Source organism: Penicillium odoratum, assembly GCF_028828045.1.
Source record: "Penicillium odoratum strain IBT 22623 chromosome Unknown utg000003l_segment0_segment0, whole genome shotgun sequence".
Classification (NCBI taxonomy): domain Eukaryota; kingdom Fungi; phylum Ascomycota; class Eurotiomycetes; order Eurotiales; family Aspergillaceae; genus Penicillium; species Penicillium odoratum.
In genome coordinates this window covers 113,925-133,732 of record NW_026643145.1, presented here as the reverse complement: position 1 = coordinate 133,732, position 19,808 = coordinate 113,925, and the positions used below count along the sequence as shown (strand labels likewise).

Sequence of the window (19,808 nt, the reverse complement as noted above, 5' to 3'; positions counted from 1 at the left end):
ACATCGATAAGGATAATCATCGATTTGAACTTTTTGGACAACGAGTTAGATCGATAAAATTCGGGGATTCACCTATAATATAGGACTTGGCTGCCACTCGTATCAGTCTGAAGCTCGTGGGACAGGAGAGAACCCCGTTGCTTCTTCTCTGTACGTGGTGTCATTAGCCGAGGACACAACCAAAAATCTCTTTCTAAGGGGTGTCACTGATGAGGACTTTTTGTGCATTCCCGATGGCAGCTGGCAGTGCAGCAAAGATACTTGGCGTCGCAATGGTGATTGGTGCAACTCGCACTCATAGTATAGACACTCACTTCAGATAGCAAAGGGATTTATTTACGAGAAACGTCTTTGTACAAGACAAAAGTTTCCGAACAGTGCAAATGATTATTCAAATGTTCTTCATCTCCCTTTTGCTGACCATACCTTGATATCCGAGTTTACAGTACCCAGTAACAGAGTGCTATACACGCGCTTTTGAAACTACGTATACAGAGATTGAAGGGTTTGAAAATAAATTGAAATTAACTCCGTCGAATGGTAATTATTACAATCCCTAGACTTGAATATCAAAAGGCGGCTCCAAATAAACATATCTATGCGCAGGTCGTAGCATCTGTGAGAGTTGTTGTGACTGTACTGGTCGTGGTAGAGGTAGTGTTGACTGTTTTGGTCTTTGTTGACGTGGGACGAGAAGTGATGGTGACCGTCGAAAGATCACTGTAGGTAGTGGTCTCGGTCTTCGTGGATGTAGCTACCGGCAGAGAGAGTATGGATGTAGATGTCTCTGTCTGGACAACGAGAATCACAGTCGATGCAGCGGGAGCCTGTCCAACTGTTGACGAAACAGTGGTTGTGTCAACGCTTGTTTCGGTCTTAACAGCGGCAGTCACAGTCTCTGTAGATGTGATTGAGTCTATAGTTCCTGAATCACCAGCATCCTTTGTCACTGTAACAACGGCAATCTCGGCGGCAACCGTGGCTGTGCCCGTCTTGATCACCGTGGATGTCACAAACGAGATCGTGTCCTCCGCGTGGTGGATATCCGTGGTCATAGTATCAGTACTGAGTTTAGGAGAATGAGATACAGACTTGGCGGTCATGGCAGAGTTTGTGGTATTTGGGAAAGCGGTAGTTGTAGCTGGGATGAATCGAGGTGGGAGGAGACTTCGTTTGACCTTTTTAGCTGGGATACAACTGAGTGTAGTGGTTGTGCTCTCAGTCTTGGTCGAGGTTGAGGTCACACTGGACGTGGAAACTGTAGTTTTGCCAGTTTTTGTGATTGTTCCAGCGGCGGACGTGATGGTCAATGTGGAGGTTGTTATGGATGGGGGCGGCGTTGATGTTATGACAGTGGTTGTCGTGACGGTTCGAGTGTATGTTGCCTTTAGTGAAGGATCAGTCACCATCTGTGTGACTGTGGATGTCTTTTGCACAGTCTTGGTAGATTCTGCACTGGTGTATGTTTGGATGACCGTAGCTGGTGTGGTAGTGGAGTCGGAGTCGTCAGCGTTGGTTTCGGTCTTTGTCGACGTTGTCTTGGCTTTTGTAGTAGTTGTGGAAGATGTGACGGTTACTAGAACAGTACTTGTAGTAATTCCGTCTGAGACAGAGGAACCTCCTGAGCCTGTCGATTCTGCGGGGTCTGAGGTCGAAGATCCCGAGCTAGTTGACGCAGCATTCGCGCTTCCTGGTGAGCTAGTTGACGCAGCATCCGCGCTTCCCGGCGAACTAGTTGGTGAAACGCCCGCTGAACCCGATGAGACTGTTGAAGAGGCCCCTGTCGGATCTGATGAACCATCAGAATCCTTCGAGGGAGTGACAGAGAAAGGTTTGCCAGAGACGCGTGAAAAGTCGATCCACGAGAGGCTATCGAAGAAGTTGGCGATTTCGAATTGGACAACAGACTGATCTATTAATTGAGTTGCAAAAGAGACGCGGCGGGAGGTATCAGAACCAGGTCCATCATTCTTATATTCACCAAATAATACTCCATCCGTCCTAGGACTGGCGTATGACCATATTTCCCATCCTTTGGGTTCGACGCAAGAACCAAGATGCGTTTCAATATAAGCCACTCTGGCATGTGAGTTTTGAGGTCTTCCAAGTGAGATTTCTGACATCAATCCTGCTCCACCCACGGGAGTCACTTTGCACTGGTCAAATACGAGTCCGCCTGGTGTAGAATCCGATGCGCGTTTGTCTGCAGTGATGCTAATATCATCCTCACTTGGCGATATTGTGGAAACGAGGAAATAGCCTGCACCACCTCCCGAGATCATATCTGCACTGCCTTCCACGTAGCTGTTTGCCGCAAAAAAGAAGCCATTCACGACAAGTGCATTCATTTTTCCAGTGACTCGACAGCTGTACAGGCTAGCATATTTGGACGACGCGACAGCGAATGCCACGGATGAGTCACTGGCTCCATCGTAAGTATTGGAAAAGTTGATGTTGATTGCTTGCAGACTTTTGCCGTTTGCATAGACTGTAGCGCTGCTGCTCAAAGAATTATCTGAGCTGGCATCTCCTCCTTTGCTGTTTTGAATTGTGACTTTGTTCTTTTCATTGTCTTTGGGAGAGTCCGAGTAGCCAATAAGAATCACAGTACCAGGGTTGTTGATTTCGATATGCTCGTCATATGTGCCAGGATAAATGAACACGGTGGATGACGCGGTCGCGGAGGTCGGCAAGGCATCAAGGGCGCTTTGTATCGTGTCATAGGTTTGCTTGTTCGCAATACTCGTCTTAGACACAATGAACGCTCCGTCTGGGGGTGTCGTGCTATCCGAGGTAGCTTTTGGAGTGTCGGGTGATGATCCAGATCCAGGTTCATCCTTTGGTGTTGTGATTGAGTTCGAGTATGTCAGGTCGATCCAGTCGGTGGAGTCCATCACATCAGACAAGGTGTATGTATCTGAACTGAGAAGTTTTGCGTGGCCGAATGCTTCCCGGGCGGCCTCGTTGTTTTCCCAATTGCCTGGCCCAGTATTCTTATACTCAGCAAACATGATCTCGTCCGTTCGGGGGTCTGTAGATGACCAGACTGTCCACCCAGATGGATTTATAGCCCCAGTCAGCTGTGAGAACTTGACCACAACAAGTGCGTATTCCGAACGTGGGCGACCAAGATATACCGAATTGGTCAGATCACCTGTGGCATTTGTCGCCGCTCCAAAGAGACATTGGTCAAAAATATAGCCCCCTGCCGTTGTAGATGGTCGGCTCTGTGCTGTGAATGCTCCGCCCTTCAACTTAGCGCCAAGAGTGCAGCCCTTGAAGTACGCTGTTGAAGATCCTGAGATCAAATCCACCGCACCTTCGACGTAAGATGACTCGTAGTATTGGAATGCAGCTGCACCACTAGTAAGAAGAGTATCCTGCCAGTCTATGAAGCTGCAGGCGTAAAATGCGTTGTGCGAGCCAGATACTGAGGCTGCGACCGCAATATACCCTGTCTCTGCTCCATCTAGATTTTCACTGTTGATGATATTGATATTGTAGAAGGCAATGTTGGCGGAGGTTGTCGAAACAGTTGCCGTATCTGCGCCACTGGAAATTGATGTATCCGAGGGCGCGGATTTCCCACTGGAGAATATAATTGTCACCTCATTGTCGGCGTAGGACTGACCTGGACTACCCTCCGTGTACCCGATGATCTTGATTGGACCATCTCGGTCAATCGTTGGAACTTGCTCATGATAGGTCCCTTCATATATGAAAATCACCTGCAAAGAGCCATCAGACGGCAATGACTTGAGAGCTTCTGTTAAGGAGGAATATGATTTGTCAATCTTCGCGGACACAGAGACAAGAATTGCTCCTGTCGGGGGCTTTGTCCCACTTTCCGGGTGTCCTGCTGTACCTAATCCACTTGGACTAGCTGGCGATGTTCCCGTGGTAGGGTCGGGTGAGTCGGTAGAGTCGTCATCTGTTCCAGTTGAATTCGGGTTTGCGGGAGAGGCACCTCCGGTCCCAGAGGAAAGATCATAAGAGGGAACATAATCATACGCCGTCATGTCAAGCCAGGATGTGTCCCCAATCCAATTCTTTAGTGTGTAGGGTTGCGCCTCGCTTTCAGTCAGGACTTTCGCAAATGATGCGCGGTCATCAAGCGAACTCCCAGGTCCAGAATTCTTGTACTCGCCAAATATAACATTCTCTGTGTCTTCGCCTACCGAGCTCCACCCAACTGGGCTGATTTGTTTATCCAAAAAGGAGTTCATATAAATCACAACGCTGTACTCTGCCACGGGTCTTCCAAGAAAGGTCTTCCCGAACGAGGTACCGTATGACGTTGTGTAAGTGATCACGCTTGTATCAAACACAAACCCTCCACTGGCCGTTTCTGAAGATCTGCCCTGGGCTGCTATTGAGTGACCCGCGGTATTCGTGGCGATGTATGACTGATGAAAGTATGCGGTAGACGAACCCCAAATGAAATCAATTGATCCTTCAATATGACTGTTGGAGAATACTTGTGTCCCCTGGTTTGCGAAAAGGGTATGATGATAGCCGATGAATGAACAGCCATATGCGGCCACCAACCCGTCAAAATCGGCAGCAAGTGCCACAGTGTCTGCGCTCTGTGGATAGGTGTTCTGAAAATTGATGTTATACAATGCTACCACGGTCTTTCCAGAGACCTTCACGTTGATCACGGGAGTTTGGTCATCACTGTTGGTTGTTGTGGCCACGCCATCCTCATACTCGATCGTGACAGTGTTTTTGGTGAAGTCATTTTTGAATGTGGTGTCACCGCGAAGCGTAACTTTTCCGTCTCGCTTGATGGATATCTGCTCCTTGTATGTCCCACTCTTGATCTCGATGACGTAGGGGCTTCCATCATCAGGAAGTGCGTCGATAGCCCCTTGTACGCTTTTGTATTGTCCTTTTGATGGCGTGGTTGAGACCACGAATGGAGATGAAGAGGATTCTGGGGACGTCGCGCTTGTTGAGGATGGGTCGGTTCCAGCTCCACTGGTTGCCGAGGGGCTGGATCCATCTGAAGAGCTTGATTCATCTGCATTTTTAATAGCAGCCAGGACAGCATGGTCGATCCAATTGGTATCCGATGTGGCAAGGCCAGGGTATGCGCTTGCGAAAACTGTGCCAATGCTAAACTGAGACACGGCTGAATCGTCTAACAGGGTCACATATGGTGATCTGGCATCCTTGTTGCTGGGGTATGCTCCTGCTCCTGTGTCTCCATATTCAGCATAAAAATTACTGTCATCCTGGGTGATATCGTCAACGTAGACTCCACTACCGGCGATAAATCCATCGAGCGTACTGCCCCGATAGACGGCCACGGATCCCAGGCCTTTTGCCTTTGCCAGGTAGACCCTCTCACTCTTGTCATCTGGTTTGGGGGATACTGTCGCCTGATCAAACACAACTGTTGAGTTGTACAACGTGCCATCCGAGTCTGTGCCGGTTGTGTAGACCAGAAGAGCCGAATCTGCAACCGGTACAATGTCGGTATTGAAAATATACAATGTTGCCTTGCCGTCGATGATTGTTTCCTGGGCTTCGATATAACTGTTCGCGATGATGCCAACACCAAGACCTGTTTCAATTCCTACAGGCCCTGCAGAAACAAACTGACAGGCGTAAAATGCCAGTTCACTTCCCTTGATGTTCACGGATGGGTCATCTTCACCGGTGGTAATGAAGTTGATGTTCTGAAACGTGATTCCATCGACATTGACTGACAGCTCAAGAGCGGTTCCTTCCGTCGACACAACAACCTTGTTATCCTTGTTGTCATCGTCACTTTTGCTCTGACCGATCACCGCAACAGACGGAGTGGCGGATACTGTCACAGCTGGGTAGGTACCTGCTAGTACAGTGACGGTGGGGACTTCGTTATGTTGAGCGTAGGATATTGCATCACCGATTTCCGTAAACTGTCCAGATTTATCCGTTGCAACCGTCACCGCAGCTCCTTTGACCGTTAGCGCATGCATAATCATTCCCTTTTTTAGACTCACCAGAAGCGATTGCTGGGGAAGTGGCTGACGGGTTGGCAGTCTCCGTCACAGTGACAGTATAGGAGCAAGTGCAGTCTGATAATTGGGCTTTGGTTAAGCCGAGCAGGCCCAGAATCAGCAACGCACGCATCCTGCATGAGACCACGCGTAGAGGGAAACTGAGACATGGGAAAGTGTAATTATATAAACAATTCGGAAAGTTCCGGTCTGGCAATGTCGATCTAACAATAGCCTAACAATAGCCGGGGGAAGCTTAACAATTTGCCCCCAGTTGCTACACAAAACATTCCAACCTCGTTCCTGACCCAGGTATTCGGGTTTGAACGGTTCAACACTCCATAAAATAGAGTTAATTTACCGAGAGGAAGGTTTTCTATCCCAAATATGGGGACATGTCAAGTTTCGTAGGCATTCACTTGTAATTACAAACCAAGGAACATGATAGAATCGTAACCTTTGGGAACCGATACTTTAGCTAGAAGTATACGTAGTTTCTGTCACAGAATCGATCGATCGATCTGAATCTCATCCTACGATCAGATAGTTCTGACAATGCCACTGCCCAATTTAATCTAGGGGTGTGGGTCTGGGATATTCTGTGCTGGAGATTAGCTATACACTATCCCTTGTATCAGATCCACTTCTTCTAGTCTTAGCATGACCTCACATTCTACACCACATGTACCCGCAAGGGTTAAATTATTCAATTCGTATCAAAATCTTCGGTTCAAATAGGATGATTAGGTGTTGATCATTGGCCCACTAGGCTCCAACGAGAATGCACTATTCTGGGACATCATTGTATCGTAGTGTAATTGGTATCAGCCGTAGCAGAGGTAGCACATTTCACTAAACGACTCTATTGATTTATCTACATCACCGAACATTATTTTATAGGGTTGAAATACCCATTCAGGTTCGAGCTTTGGCGCCCATACCCAATCCCAGGTTGATAGAACCCAATCCATGTTAAAACACATGGAATGTTCTCAGATTAGGACATTGGTGTCCATTAAGATTCCACCCGATCGCCCTTCTCGATATGGTATCCATGTTCGGCCAGGTACTCCTCCAGCATTCTGTCTTCGTGGGCGAGATCTAGCTTGCTGCTCTCGGGCAAAAGACAGTACACCAGAATACCGAGAACGGCAACTGCACCTAGAAGATAAAAGGTCGAACTGATTCCATAGGCATCTTCCAATGGAGTGAAACACTGGGTTCCGACCGCAGCCCCTGTTCTCCCAAAAGCCGTGGCGATTCCATATCCCATCCCGCGGACCGCCGTGGGGAAACACTCTGTAGAGATCAAGCCAATGGTCGCACCGGGACCCATGTGTCCAAATGCCTGCAATAATCCGTATAGGACAACGAAGGCGGCAATATTCTTGGACAATTTGGCATAGGTTCCTCCGATAATAAAGCCTAGCACCACGTACCCAGCAAACCCAAGTATGCCCGTATTTCTCCGTCCGATGACATTGGTTAGCCAAGCGCCGATCACGACACCAGGGACGGGCAGAACGGCGAGAATAACCTGCCAGATTGCAGTCTGCCGGATGTCATTATCCTTGACAAGCGTAGAAAGGATGCTACTCGACATGATGCTGTTGGGAAAGTTGATAAAGTCATAGAGGAAAAAGGCGAATGAAGTGGTGAATATCCTCCACCAATAGCGGCGAGCGAGCAGCAGATAAATTTTGGGGGAACGACGTTGGTTCGTCAAGTTGGAGCGGCGGAATAATGATGAATCCACCATGAAAAAGCGCAGGATGATAATAGCGACAGGAAGTATGGTGGCAATGGAATAGATCGCATGAAAGGTAATTGTCAGATTATTGTTGCTGGCAATGAGACAGATGAGGTAAATAATCTGCAAGATCGGACCGGCGAGCGTGGCCATCAACGTGGTGAATGATACAAAGATTGGGCCGCGATATTTGCTCATTAACTGCACTGGTCAGCTCAAGTTCTCAAATCGTATCGGGTGTTCTTTCACATCATCGGACTCTTCGATTCCAGCTGCTGCACTGGGAGGGTATTCACCCCCCACACCAAATCCTGCGATTCCACGAGCCACCACAAAATACCATAACATATTCTGGGATGGGTGTACCTGCAACGCGAGTGTCGACATCAGAGTGCCAATAGCCACGAGTGAGGAAGTAAACATCAGTCCGCCCCGTCGGGAGAACATGTCAGAGGTATATCCCAAGACGACCACACCCAGGATTGCGCCGACGATAAGTGAATTGCTAATGCGCGTTTTCATCACTGATGAGAAGGCACTGGCGCCCAGGAGATCTTTGAAGATCACATTAGTCGGGTTGGCCAGAGTGTTTTGGAAACCATCACTAAAATTCGCGATATACTGCAAAGTAGTGTCAGAAAGCGCTCACTTGAACCATGGGATCCCCTTACACAGCTGACGATGGTGACATTGCTTTGCGCTTTGGTCGGACGGTCTTGATCCGATCTATCCTCAGCAGTGTTTACAACATGCTCTTTTGGATTTGAGTCATTAGGTTCGTGATTCATGATGCCGGTTGTGACACCGTGGTATGAATTGCTGTGGGAACAAGCAAAACACGTACTTATACCTTTTCCATCATCATTGCAACTGGTTGAAATTTTCGGAATTCACTGCCCCACTGTCGATCTCAGTATCCACCGACCGACTCCGCGGAGATAAGCATCAAAATATAGGCTTCAAGGGCATTAATGAAGTATGATATTTCCTCACCAGACTTAACTGACAAACCCTCTTAAGTAGAAACCACATCTACTGAACTGGCACTTACACTGATGTGTAGGCCCTGTGTGTTGAGATTCTCAATTGTCCTGTGCGGCCGAGCTCGGAGCATCCCGTCTTATCTAAGTGGGTCAAGATCCACATTTTCCTTGGTTTGTCTCCGCCATACAGAGAGCTAATGCAGTAAACATCTCAAGTGACTGAAAAAAAAGACCAGATGGACCCGAGAAAGTGGTCTAGAGCTACGTCGAAGATTGCATGCTTCGGAGGAAGCCGCTCAGATATTCACATCCCTGCACGTGGGCCCGTGTGTTGGAGAATAAATTTAACCAACGCATCTCTTCCTTCACTTCGGATGGGACACTCTGTGTGCATTGCTCCCAAGACAACTTGTCTGCTAACATCCAATCCGATCTCTTGGCCTCTCTGCTCGAGTTGCCCTGCCACGTGGTCGGGTATCACTTCATCCTTTTCGGCCGCCAAAATCAATATTGGAGGCACAGATCGGACTGGACCTCCATATGTGGAATTTGATGACTTCGCTGGAAGTGAATTGGCGCCTCGGTTGCGAAACTCTGCTAACTGCTCCAGTGCCTTCGAGCTACACCATGTATTCCATGAAAAGGGCCAAAGATATCGATATGGGAGCCATTTCTGAGGATACAAGGCAATGAGCATATCCTTGATGTTAGAAATCGGTGCCTCCATTACCAGGCCGGATATGGGAGCGAGAGGACAATTCCGTGGGGGTCGAAGCTCCAGGCGTGCAAGATATCTGGAAATGGTAGACGACGCAACGGCTGCGCCAAGACTATGGCCCCACAGTACCATCTGACAATCTGTATTTGGTGCGGAATAGGTGTCCGATACCCAGGTTAAAAATGCCAGGGCATCTCGCTCAATACCTGACTGTGTTGCAGTCCCTGAAGATGTCCAATAGCCACGGTATGACAATCCAACGACTATGTAGTTTGTTTCATCAAGTTCGGCCTTGCTAGTCTTAGACCTCGTCACGATAGAATTGAGGAACTGCGACAGAAGCGGCAGGCGAAGCGGCATCGATCCACCGTTTCCCTGGAAATAACAAATGACCACGAGCTTTTTCCGACTGTTCACTTGCGCTGATTTCGGTGGCGTATCGGCTGGAATGTGGCCCTCGCAAATCGACAATTTCGTGCCGTCGAGACTCTGAATCCGCTTCTCTTGCCACAGCACAGGCTTGCATTCCCGCTCATAATCTGATATTTTCTCGGATCTGGAAAATGGTGGTAGCCATGAAAGATATAATAATTTGTTTTGCATGACAATGATCCAAAAACATTTCCATGTCCAGAGCGTCAGAAGGAGCCCAACAAAGATTGCGGGTGGAATTAGAACAGGTGGAATAGAACTGGTGAATAGCGTTCGGGGGCCAAATGCCACATGCTTTATCACATTCTGGTTGGCATTGAGAGATGCTCGCTTTGAGAGGCAGTGGGTGTGTTGACAGAGGACAGTCGAATGTGATCGGGCACTTTGGCGTGATATCTTTAGTGAGCTGCACGGGACATACCGGGAAATAAATCTTGCCAGCATCGAGGATCCGTAAGATTTGCGATGCATTTGATAATCATGAAATGTGGAAGTTCGAACGACTCTTGATGTTCTTGGCGTCACTTTAGTGATCCTGACTCATCAGTCACATGACCCTCACTAATCAGAATCAAACTTGGGAACCAAATTGACTGATTGATTGATTTCTCTCTCTTTATCGTATGGTTCTAGGAAATAGCATGAGATTTTCTATTTCGCTTATTTCGCAACTGAAAATTGATTGAAATGACGGTGGAACATATCCCTGGCATTTCTGGAAAGATGTATGGTATGCACATATATATTTTTTAAACTGCACCGCAGGTGGGAACGCAATATTCATATGGCCATACACACAGTGCATTATTTTTTTGGGCCTAAAATTGAAAGGGATACTCTATACATCTGATGAAATGGACGGCACGTTGCTCACAATTTTCATATTTCTTCGGTCCTGGGGTAACTTTACAGCACTTGCGTCGGCAGTTTCCGAGCCCTTAAATTAATTGCTCAGAGTCATACTTGGGTTGGATGATGCCATTTAGGAACTAAAGCTCGCCACACGGTACAATCCAAATTGTCTCCATCACTCAGGAAGATCAAATCCTAGCCACCAACTTGTGCCACTTGTAAGCGAGATTACCCATGCTCGGCTATTTTCATAGATGATGGCGTTATCCATCAAGAATATGGGAAGGAACTTGCATATGGCAGCTAAACACCATCGGAGAAGAATATGGCATCTTTTTGTATTTTTTGAAAGAGATATATAAGAGACTCAATTGCGACAGTTTAAGAGAGAACATAGAGCGTTTTTTGTTTACATTCTAATCGTTCTAAGAGCTGGAAGAAAGCCACATTTGAGGGTGAAAATGGGTTACTTGCAAAAGTTGTTGTCGGCATTGGCAGTTCTCACATCCTTTGCTGCTGCTGATGGCCAATATCGGTCACGTAGTGACCTCGCGCCACCAAAATTGAACATCACCATTCCTGCCTCGGACGCCAATGGTACTGAATACGTCTTTGTTACCCCTTATGCGGGTACCCTCCAGCAACCGGCAGCATACATTTATCGCAAAAATGGGGATCTGATTTGGTCTAGCATTGGCTACTATGCTGGATTCGTCGCCAACCTCCATCCTACCACGTACCATGGAGAGACCGTCCTCCAGGCTTACCAAGGTACCATCGATGAAACTCACGGTGAAGGCTGGGGTCAATTCGTTCTGTTAAACAAAAATTACAAACATGTGGTCACAGCCAAGGCAGCAAATCATCGCATTCCCTCTATTCATGAGTTCAATGTGATTAATGGCAAAACGGCCCTTATTGAGATTTATATTCCCACCCTCGCCAATCTGTCGGCCTATGGAGGGAACTCTTCTCAGCAGTGGATTGGAAATGGGCTTTTCCAAGGTTGGTCTCTTGACATTTCAGATGTTGAGTTTAAAGAGCCAAACTACTAACATCAGCTGGCAGAGTTTGATATTAGTACTGGCGAGTTAATATTCGAGTGGAATGCGTTGGACCACATTGATCCTGCATGTTAGTTCTCGCAATTGCGCCATAATAAATGAGCTTGATCAAGATTCTGACCTACTTCTCCTAAGCAGACAGTTTAGTGACACTGGATTCTTCGACAGTCTACAGCGGCCTGTCTTCTGCGGAATCCTGGGATTTCATTCATATCAACAGCGTCGATAAGAATGAAGAAGGTGATTACCTTGTCTCCTCTCGTCACCTAAGCACCATCTTCAAGATCAATGGCACCGATGGGTCCATTATATGGCGTCTGGGGGGTAATTCATCCACTTTCTCACACGGCTTTACCTTCGGTTTCCAGCACTATGCCCGCTGGGTGTCTCAGTCTACAGATAACGAGGTCGAAGTGATTTCATTTTTTGACAACTCTGGTGACGGAACCATTACCTTCAATAATGTCTCTCGAGCTCTGGTTGTACAACTAAACAAAACAGACGACACTGCCACCATACTACGGAAGGCTACTGCTCCATATAGCCTGCAAGCGGCTTCTCAGGGTAATGCCCAGCTGCTCGCTAATGGGAATTTATTTGTTGGGTGGGGTTCTGCCGGCGCTTACTCGGAGTTTAACACCGAGAACGAGGTGATATACCATGCTTTCATCGAAGACGGTATCAGCTATCGTGCCTTTGCTGCCAATTGGACTGGTATCTCGACTGAAACACCCGCCATCAGTGCTTTCACGGATGAGACTGCCAATGCTACCCATTTGTTTGTTTCATGGAATGGCGACACCGAAACCCAGAGCTGGAGGTTTTTTGCTGCGGATGGAGACGCTAGCTCACTTGTCGCTGACGTGAGCCGGGTCTCTTTTGAGACTTCGTTTGTGTGGAACAAGATTGACCATTCGGCTACCTTTTATGTTGAAGCGATTGGATATGATGGCGATGTTCTAGGAAAGGCTGGCCCTATCACGGCATCCAAGTGGGTCGCGCTTGATTCTGCTTGATGGGATAGGGCAGGGAAATTGGAAATGAATATTGAATGCAAAATGTTATGTGTCGTATATTCACCCAGGTGCCTGCAACCCTGGAAGTGGAATATACAAACAGGCAACATGTACATACGTCATAAACTTGGAATGTGTCCCTGGAGATCCTTGTAACTTGAGATGCAACTGAGTTATGCATGAATTTGGTCTATTACATGGCTAAAGCCCTCGGAAGTCATATGGTCTCGAAGTGATCTACCGAGCTTTTTTGATCCATTACATTCACAATCAGTTCTTGGCCCCCTTCACCAGCAATCTGCGCCTCCAGGAGAACCTGCTGTCGTGCTGCCTTGAAAGTCATCTCTGGTGCCCCCTCAAATTGAATCTCAAACACCCGATCGATTTGTTCGAGAGACAATCGTGCCGTTTCCACATAAAACAGCCAGATGAAAGGCAAAAAGAGAATGTTGAAAATACCAAACATGAGATAAAAGGCCCACCCGAGATTATCGATACCTGACGGGGTTACCAGAACGATTACATAGACGAATATCCAATTGGTTGCGGTCGAAATGGAGGTCCCGACGTTGCGCATGGCCTGCGAGTTGATTTCTGCGGGATAAAGCCAAGGGATGGATAGGAATGAGATGCCAAAAAAAAAGTTGTACACGAAGATGAAAACCACGCTAAATATAGACATTGGATATGTGTCGAGATAGATTCCCACGGCGATGAGAATAAAAGCAACCCCTTGACCCACGGCACCAAGAAGGAGTAAAGTCCTTCGACCGAGGGAGTCAATAGCAAGCATAGAGGCCATTGCCCAGATGGTGAGAAGGTGCGAATAGACCGCGGAGAGAATTAGTGCCAGTCGGTCACTCAGACCAATAGATCGCGTCAACACGACGGGTAGATAATTAGCAATAATATTCACGCCGCAGGCTTGCTGCATCAAGGCGATCCCAGCACCCAGGAGAATACGGCGGAGAGTTTGTGTGCGATCATGCTTCAGAAAGTCGGTGAATGCGGCTGTTTCGGCCTCTGTCTCATGGTTGACTGTGTTCACCAAGATCCGCAATGTGTTCTCCACCTGTGGATCATCCGAATCTTTATCCATCAGACGAGCGAGGATATCATGTGCCTCCTCCTGACGACCTCGAAGGACCAGCCAGCGGGGTGATTCCGGCATAATTATCGTCAGGACCAAGGTCACAATCGACCAGAAAGACTGGAATGCAAGGGGGAAGCGCCAAGAAACTGAATTGCTTGGTAGGTAAGTGAAGCCGTAGTTCATCCAGTTGGTTATTGCAATCCCGAAGATATTGAGCACCAGCTCCATGATCACTAGTCGTCCACGATGATGCTGCTTGCATGTTTCCACTTGCCACATTGGAATGGCGGTTGTATTCATGCCAGTCCCAATGCCTCCGACAATGCGACCGACAATCATATGAGGGAGAACACTTGCGGACGCTTGAAGTGCGCCTCCGATAGTGAGCAAAATACATCCCAGTATAATGGCCCGTCGTCGTCCAATGTGGTCGCCAATAAACCTCGAGAAGATCGCTCCGAATATCGCCCCAAGATAGTAAGTCGATGTGATTTGAGCTTGTATCGTGGAACCTGGATTATTGAAGGTATCCAGGAAATTTTGATTCGTGAGAATACCTCCAAACACTCCTTGGTCATATCCAAAGAGGAAGAAGCCTGCCCCACAAGAAACTGTGATCCCCCAAGTGAGACTCTTACCATGAAGTGGCATGATGAAGCATAGAATGTCCGGTCAAAGGTGGGGAGAGGTGTAAGATGATGGGGAAACAGTGGAGAATGAGTTACCCCAGGTTTTCTCCAGGAATCGCTTCCTTCATAACAATCGGGCGGATCAGCGATTAGCCTGACATGGTTACAGTTTTAGATCTTTTATGATAGTAGCGTGTCGGCTTTCTCTCCGCGTATGTAGATCTTGCGGGGTTCAGATCCGGGGTTATACTCTGCCGCCAAGATCCATTACATCTTATCGACTTGCAATAACTGGAAGGATACTATGATTGCTATTCTGGTATCTCAAATGATCTTGTATCTCATTTCTTCTCGTTTGTAGACATCGTATTTGTGTAGTAATATCACATAATTTTGGTTTCCTTCGATGCTCATGCCGTTTGCAATATGACGTAGTGGCATATTATATGAAAATGAAAACACGCAGCATCCGCACGGCCGTTATTTGGCTTGAACTTCTATTCAGAGATGATATTGACGGGGGTGATCGACTTCAATGCCCATTCTTTGCCACATACCCTCCACATTCATATCTTCTTGCCCACTAAATTCTGGTTAGCCATGTCTTGATGCTGGAGGGTGTGAATCTTACTCATGCTTTGGATTGGTCCAAGGCTCTGTCTGTCCCTCTGCCACATTAGGGTTTCGGAATATCACGTTGTATTTCTGAATAATGTTAGTGACGTCGTGTGACCGCTACAAGTTCAAACTGACCATTCCGAGAGTAATGTGGATCGCCCCAGGACCTTTCACAAACTTCTCTTCGGGCTGTCGACCCTCAATCATAGCCAAGATATTCTTTGCAACCACTCCTGCTTGCACTGACCCAGGGCGTGCCGCCTTCTGCGCACCGGTATCCGCGATATCTCCGACGGCAAACATATTAGAGTATTTCTCATCCAGGAACTGCATTGTCGGTCGGATTCGAATGAACCCGTTGTCCGGGTTCACCACAGATGGGCTGTCAGGGGTGGAGGGCTCCAAGTCATTAACCAGCTGGTTGTTGGGTGTCTGGCCGGTCGCCAAAATCACAAACTGGGTCGACACGGAGTTTCCATTGGTGAGCTGGACATCAAAAGGCTTTCCATCGGTGGGGAATCCACCTGTTGGGATATTGACTCGGGCCCCGGTGATAAGCTTGATCCCCAGCTCATCGAAGCGTTCCTTGATGAGCTCATGCAGACCAACATGGAAACTGGGCATGAGCTGAGGTCGGGACTGAACAACTGTGATCTCCTTCTCTGGGTAATATTCTTTCAGGTCGGTTGCCATTTGCACGCCCACGGCACCACCTCCAACGATCAAGATAGACTGCGACCGTTTGACATCGGCTTGGTGCTTTTGTAGGTACTCCACCGAGGACAGTTTGTCGTCCTTTTCCATGGCCGCAGGCTTCGAGAGGCGCGTGCCGGTGGCGACCACAATGTAATCGAATGGGATCTGCGTGGATCCATGCCATTCTCGATCAAGCTGCACATGTTGGGGGTGAACCGATGTGACGCGCGCCTGAACAAACTCGTGTGACTTCGAGTCGGTCACGACCGAAAACAGTCCACTATATGGAATGAATGCCTTGTGTTCCTGTCCAGGAACGATCGCAAACCGAGGAAAGGTGAAAAGATGATGAAAGTGACTATGGGGCTCGGTGAGGAGAACTCGATGTGTCGGTGGAACCACTTTGGCGAGCTCTTGAGCGGTTGTCCGCCCGACGAAAGAGCCTCCCACGACGATGATATTGCGAAGAGTGCTAGCCATTTTGAATGTGTATAATGCAGAAGGAATGAGGTGGGCCAGTTCTTTAAATATAAATGCAACGTAAACTCGGCAAAGATGCACGGAGTCTTAAGGTTCATCAGATTTCTTATCAGATTAAATCCGAGATGGAAATTACCTCTTTGGGACAAACCCCGAGGTCTCGGATAATATCCTTTCCGGTTCAAAGTACAACAGCCGATGGCGCCACCAACACAACACAAACACATCACACATAACATATTAAACAGACATGCATACTTTCGTTTGCTTTGATTCTTTGGTTTCCTCCAAATTATCTATCATTATCTCGCCCCCACCAGATATGAGGTCAACGCCGTGAGGTATTTTTCATCCGCAAAGCCGACCCGGAGATCTTTGTCCGTAAAGCCGGGATCTTCCCCCACTTTTCCGTCATCACATCCCCTATTCTGGACTTCGTGGCAACCCTTCAGCTACCGAAAAGCCGGGATTGGCAGTAGAAGGCTACGGAGACGAAGATCAACGTGTATTAAGATTCTTGTGGAAGGGCAAAGTGTTGAGAATCTGGAATAATCACTACACCCCTTTCCTATCGAAGTGATTAAAGTAATAATGTCTGAAATTAGATTGAACGCGAGGAAATAAACTATATGTGCGAAACACTACTTTATCTTCAAAAAGCTCTCACCCGCAGACATAGATACTTATCTCGGGTCAAATACGCCAAAATATGTATTTTATCGACTAATGCCTAAGTATATCTATTCTCATAGGTACTTTGTGTATGCAGGTATAATATATGAGTTACTCTATTGACAATTTCATGTCTTTTGTACCTTTAAAGAACAAGACTTGTATCCATCTCGCAATATGGTTGTAGAAGCACCCTTCGTGACTCCCAAGTATTGCACATCTTTCCGGTCGCGTCGACCCCACCCCCACCCGAACACCGGATACCGAGCACCGAACACCGAACCCCGCATATCATCTATTTGTCGGAATAGGTCCTCCCCCGTGTTAATTCATGCGAATAGTCAAGTGAGGTGGGGAAGCTGAACCTCATGAACTTCTCGCTTCCCCCAGACAAAGCATATAATCGAATGAGCAGAGGTTATCCTGCAAATATACTCATATTCTGCGGCCGCCAAGATGAAGAGCAGCAAGCGGGCGACACGGGCGCCACAAGCCAATCAAGTCTTTATTGACAAATACCGCCGTAATCGCAAGATGCAGTCATGTGAGCCATGCCGGAGGGCTAAAGTCGGTTGTGATCACAGTATCCCTTGCGGTAGATGCGTAAGGAAAGGATGTGTCCACAACTGCTACTACCACCCCAGCCCTCTTACACGTGTAAGCGACATTTCATCCTTGCTTTGGGGTGTGAAGGTATACTAATGTTTTTTTTTTCACTAGCCCCGACGAGAACACATCACGTCGGCATCACAAGAACTCCTGTCACCACCAGGGCTGAGCTGTGCTGTTTCTAGCTATTCGATCGATCAATCTCGCACAGGCGGTGATCCCAAGCTTGCTACAACTTCGCAAGGCTACCATCATGGCGCCAACTTGGTACTACCCCAACCTGCATGTTCAGCTCCGCCATTAGTCGGCCGCTCTGAAATTTCACAGGGAATGCATGGCTTCCTTGGCTTTACCTCACATACATCAATCATGACAGAGGACTTGATGCAACTCGGCGTGGTTTCCATCGACTTAGAGCAAGCCACTGCAGTCCATAAGCAGCAGATCCCGAATGACCTAATCGTCAGCGGTTGTCAGATTCTCGCCTTCTTGCAGAATAGGGCGATGATAGATTGTGGCATCGACAGGTTCTTTGAGTGTATTGAATGTATTCACATTCACTGCGGCGAGCTCATCATGAGGCAGTGGATCTCTCAATTGTGGTCTGCTCATGGTGAGACTTTGTCCAGTCAGGATCCTAATCAGATACGACAGTTATGTCACCTACTGTGTGAGAATACAGCGAAGCCGCTGGTATTTGATGGTAATACCACGGCAAGGCAATGGATTTCCTCTGCCACTGGCAATCATATACGCTGGGGTGTAGTTGCGATGATCGCCAACTACGTCGGGTCATATACAATGGTGACAAAATCATCTGATCCATTCTTCAAAGAGTTTAAAGTGGAGCGCAAATCATTGCTGCACCATATGGCCAAGGTCTCAGAGGTATGTGTTGAGTTTTGTCGAGAGTTCGGAGCTTTAGATGATATATTCATCTCGGCCCTATTCGAGCACTACAACATTACCCAATATACCAAAGGAGGAATGAGCTATACAGCATACTGTCTGGGTGCTGAACTAAATAGTGCATTTGTTGCAATGGGTCTTCACCAGGAGATCAAAGCTGATACCCGACTTCCAATTTTTCTCGCTGAGTTGCGCAAACGACTTCGAGCACTGGTTTACACAGCAGAAATTAGCACAGCCACATTCCTGGGCCGCCCACCACGACTTGCGCATCGGTATATTAACTTAGATCCACCGCTAGATCTGACTGACACGCAGCTGTTTTCCGAATATCCACAGGAGCTGGATATCGCCATTTTGAAACTGGATGACCAGGGATACAATCAAGATGGAGAGATTCATCACCTCACTTGGATAAGATCTTCTTTGAACTTCACCAAAAGGCGGGAGGATATCTTAGAGCTTTCATTGGGAACCTATAGTCCTGATGAGGTCCGGCAAAATGCAAGCTTTATTCAACAAAGAACGGAGGAACACTGGGCAAATCTCCCGCACTTTTTGTCCAGCTTAAGACAAAGTACCTCGGGGCTTGAAACATGGGAACCCATTGACCTTCACTTTCGAAATATCTTTCGCCAAGGTCCGCAGGCGAATTCACTACTACTGCACCGCGTACTCATGCGCAAGGCTGGCAGTGGTCCTGCGGAACTAATACATACGGCACAGATAATCCTGGGTGACGTCATGCGACTCTATAAGCGTGTCGAAATATCGGAAACAACATCATTTATCTATTTTCTCACAGTACATGGACTCCGCAGCGCGGTTATACTGGCAATGGAGCTCTTGAAACAGGAACAGCTCCCAGTGTACCCTAAAGAGCCACTACTGCCTAGAAGCAGAACAATACAGGATTTATCTATCTTTTCAGCTAAGCTTAGCGACTTGGATCCAATCTTTGGAGATAAAGATCTTTGCGAGAAGGGGCAAAAAGTCATATCGCGGATCCTTGATAAAATCCTGAGTCCTCCGAAGACCACGGGCCAACCTTGCCATACCTGTTTGATGCAAACACAGCAACTTGACACGATCACAATCACTGACAATACGAGTCACAACATCCATGTGCCAGAGAGCTTGGTAGTGGGGAATGACATTGGTTATGATATGAATGTGCCGATTTTGGGTGCAGATCATGAATTCAGGCTGTGGCTGGAGAGCATCGATAGCCAGGATTGGCCTTTCAAATGAAGCAAACCCAGCCTTCATCCATCTGCAGACATTTTTTATATTGAAG

At 47.5% G+C, this 19,808-nt stretch overlaps 7 protein-coding genes across 7 annotated transcripts; 2 read left to right on the top strand and 5 right to left on the bottom strand.

Annotated features, from left to right (window-relative positions):
• Positions 1-596: 596 nt before the first annotated feature.
• On the bottom strand, positions 597-5,969 carry N7520_003295 (Pectinesterase catalytic; the record flags this gene model as incomplete). The annotated part of the gene is made up of 1 exon (XM_057137230.1): positions 597-5,969. The coding sequence occupies one exon, from the start codon at positions 5,967-5,969 to the stop codon at positions 597-599; it is 5,373 nt and encodes a 1,790-aa protein (XP_056997695.1).
• Positions 5,970-7,005: 1,036 nt separating this feature from the next.
• Positions 7,006-8,528, bottom strand: N7520_003294 (uncharacterized protein; the record flags this gene model as incomplete). Its single annotated transcript, XM_057137229.1, has 3 exons — positions 7,006-7,941; positions 7,990-8,361; positions 8,412-8,528. 3 exons carry the CDS (start codon positions 8,526-8,528, stop codon positions 7,006-7,008), a joined length of 1,425 nt encoding a protein of 474 aa, XP_056997694.1.
• A 499-nt stretch (positions 8,529-9,027) lies between these two features.
• On the bottom strand, positions 9,028-10,044 carry N7520_003293 (alpha/beta hydrolase; the record flags this gene model as incomplete). The annotated part of the gene is made up of 1 exon (XM_057137228.1): positions 9,028-10,044. The coding sequence occupies one exon, from the start codon at positions 10,042-10,044 to the stop codon at positions 9,028-9,030; it is 1,017 nt and encodes a 338-aa protein (XP_056997693.1).
• Positions 10,045-11,186: 1,142 nt separating this feature from the next.
• N7520_003292 (arylsulfotransferase family protein) lies at positions 11,187-12,805 on the top strand (the record flags this gene model as incomplete). Its single annotated transcript, XM_057137227.1, has 3 exons — positions 11,187-11,730; positions 11,794-11,859; positions 11,928-12,805. The coding sequence occupies 3 exons, from the start codon at positions 11,187-11,189 to the stop codon at positions 12,803-12,805; spliced, it is 1,488 nt and encodes a 495-aa protein (XP_056997692.1).
• Positions 12,806-13,022: 217 nt separating this feature from the next.
• Positions 13,023-14,549, bottom strand: N7520_003291 (uncharacterized protein; the record flags this gene model as incomplete). Its single annotated transcript, XM_057137226.1, has 1 exon — positions 13,023-14,549. The coding sequence occupies one exon, from the start codon at positions 14,547-14,549 to the stop codon at positions 13,023-13,025; it is 1,527 nt and encodes a 508-aa protein (XP_056997691.1).
• Positions 14,550-15,028: 479 nt separating this feature from the next.
• N7520_003290 (NAD(P)/FAD-dependent oxidoreductase) lies at positions 15,029-16,321 on the bottom strand (the record flags this gene model as incomplete). Its single annotated transcript, XM_057137225.1, has 3 exons — positions 15,029-15,110; positions 15,159-15,232; positions 15,281-16,321. The coding sequence occupies 3 exons, from the start codon at positions 16,319-16,321 to the stop codon at positions 15,029-15,031; spliced, it is 1,197 nt and encodes a 398-aa protein (XP_056997690.1).
• A 1,650-nt stretch (positions 16,322-17,971) lies between these two features.
• Positions 17,972-19,762, top strand: N7520_003289 (fungal specific transcription factor domain-containing protein; the record flags this gene model as incomplete). The annotated part of the gene is made up of 1 exon (XM_057137224.1): positions 17,972-19,762. The coding sequence occupies one exon, from the start codon at positions 17,972-17,974 to the stop codon at positions 19,760-19,762; it is 1,791 nt and encodes a 596-aa protein (XP_056997689.1).
• Between the last annotated feature and the right edge of the window lie 46 nt (positions 19,763-19,808).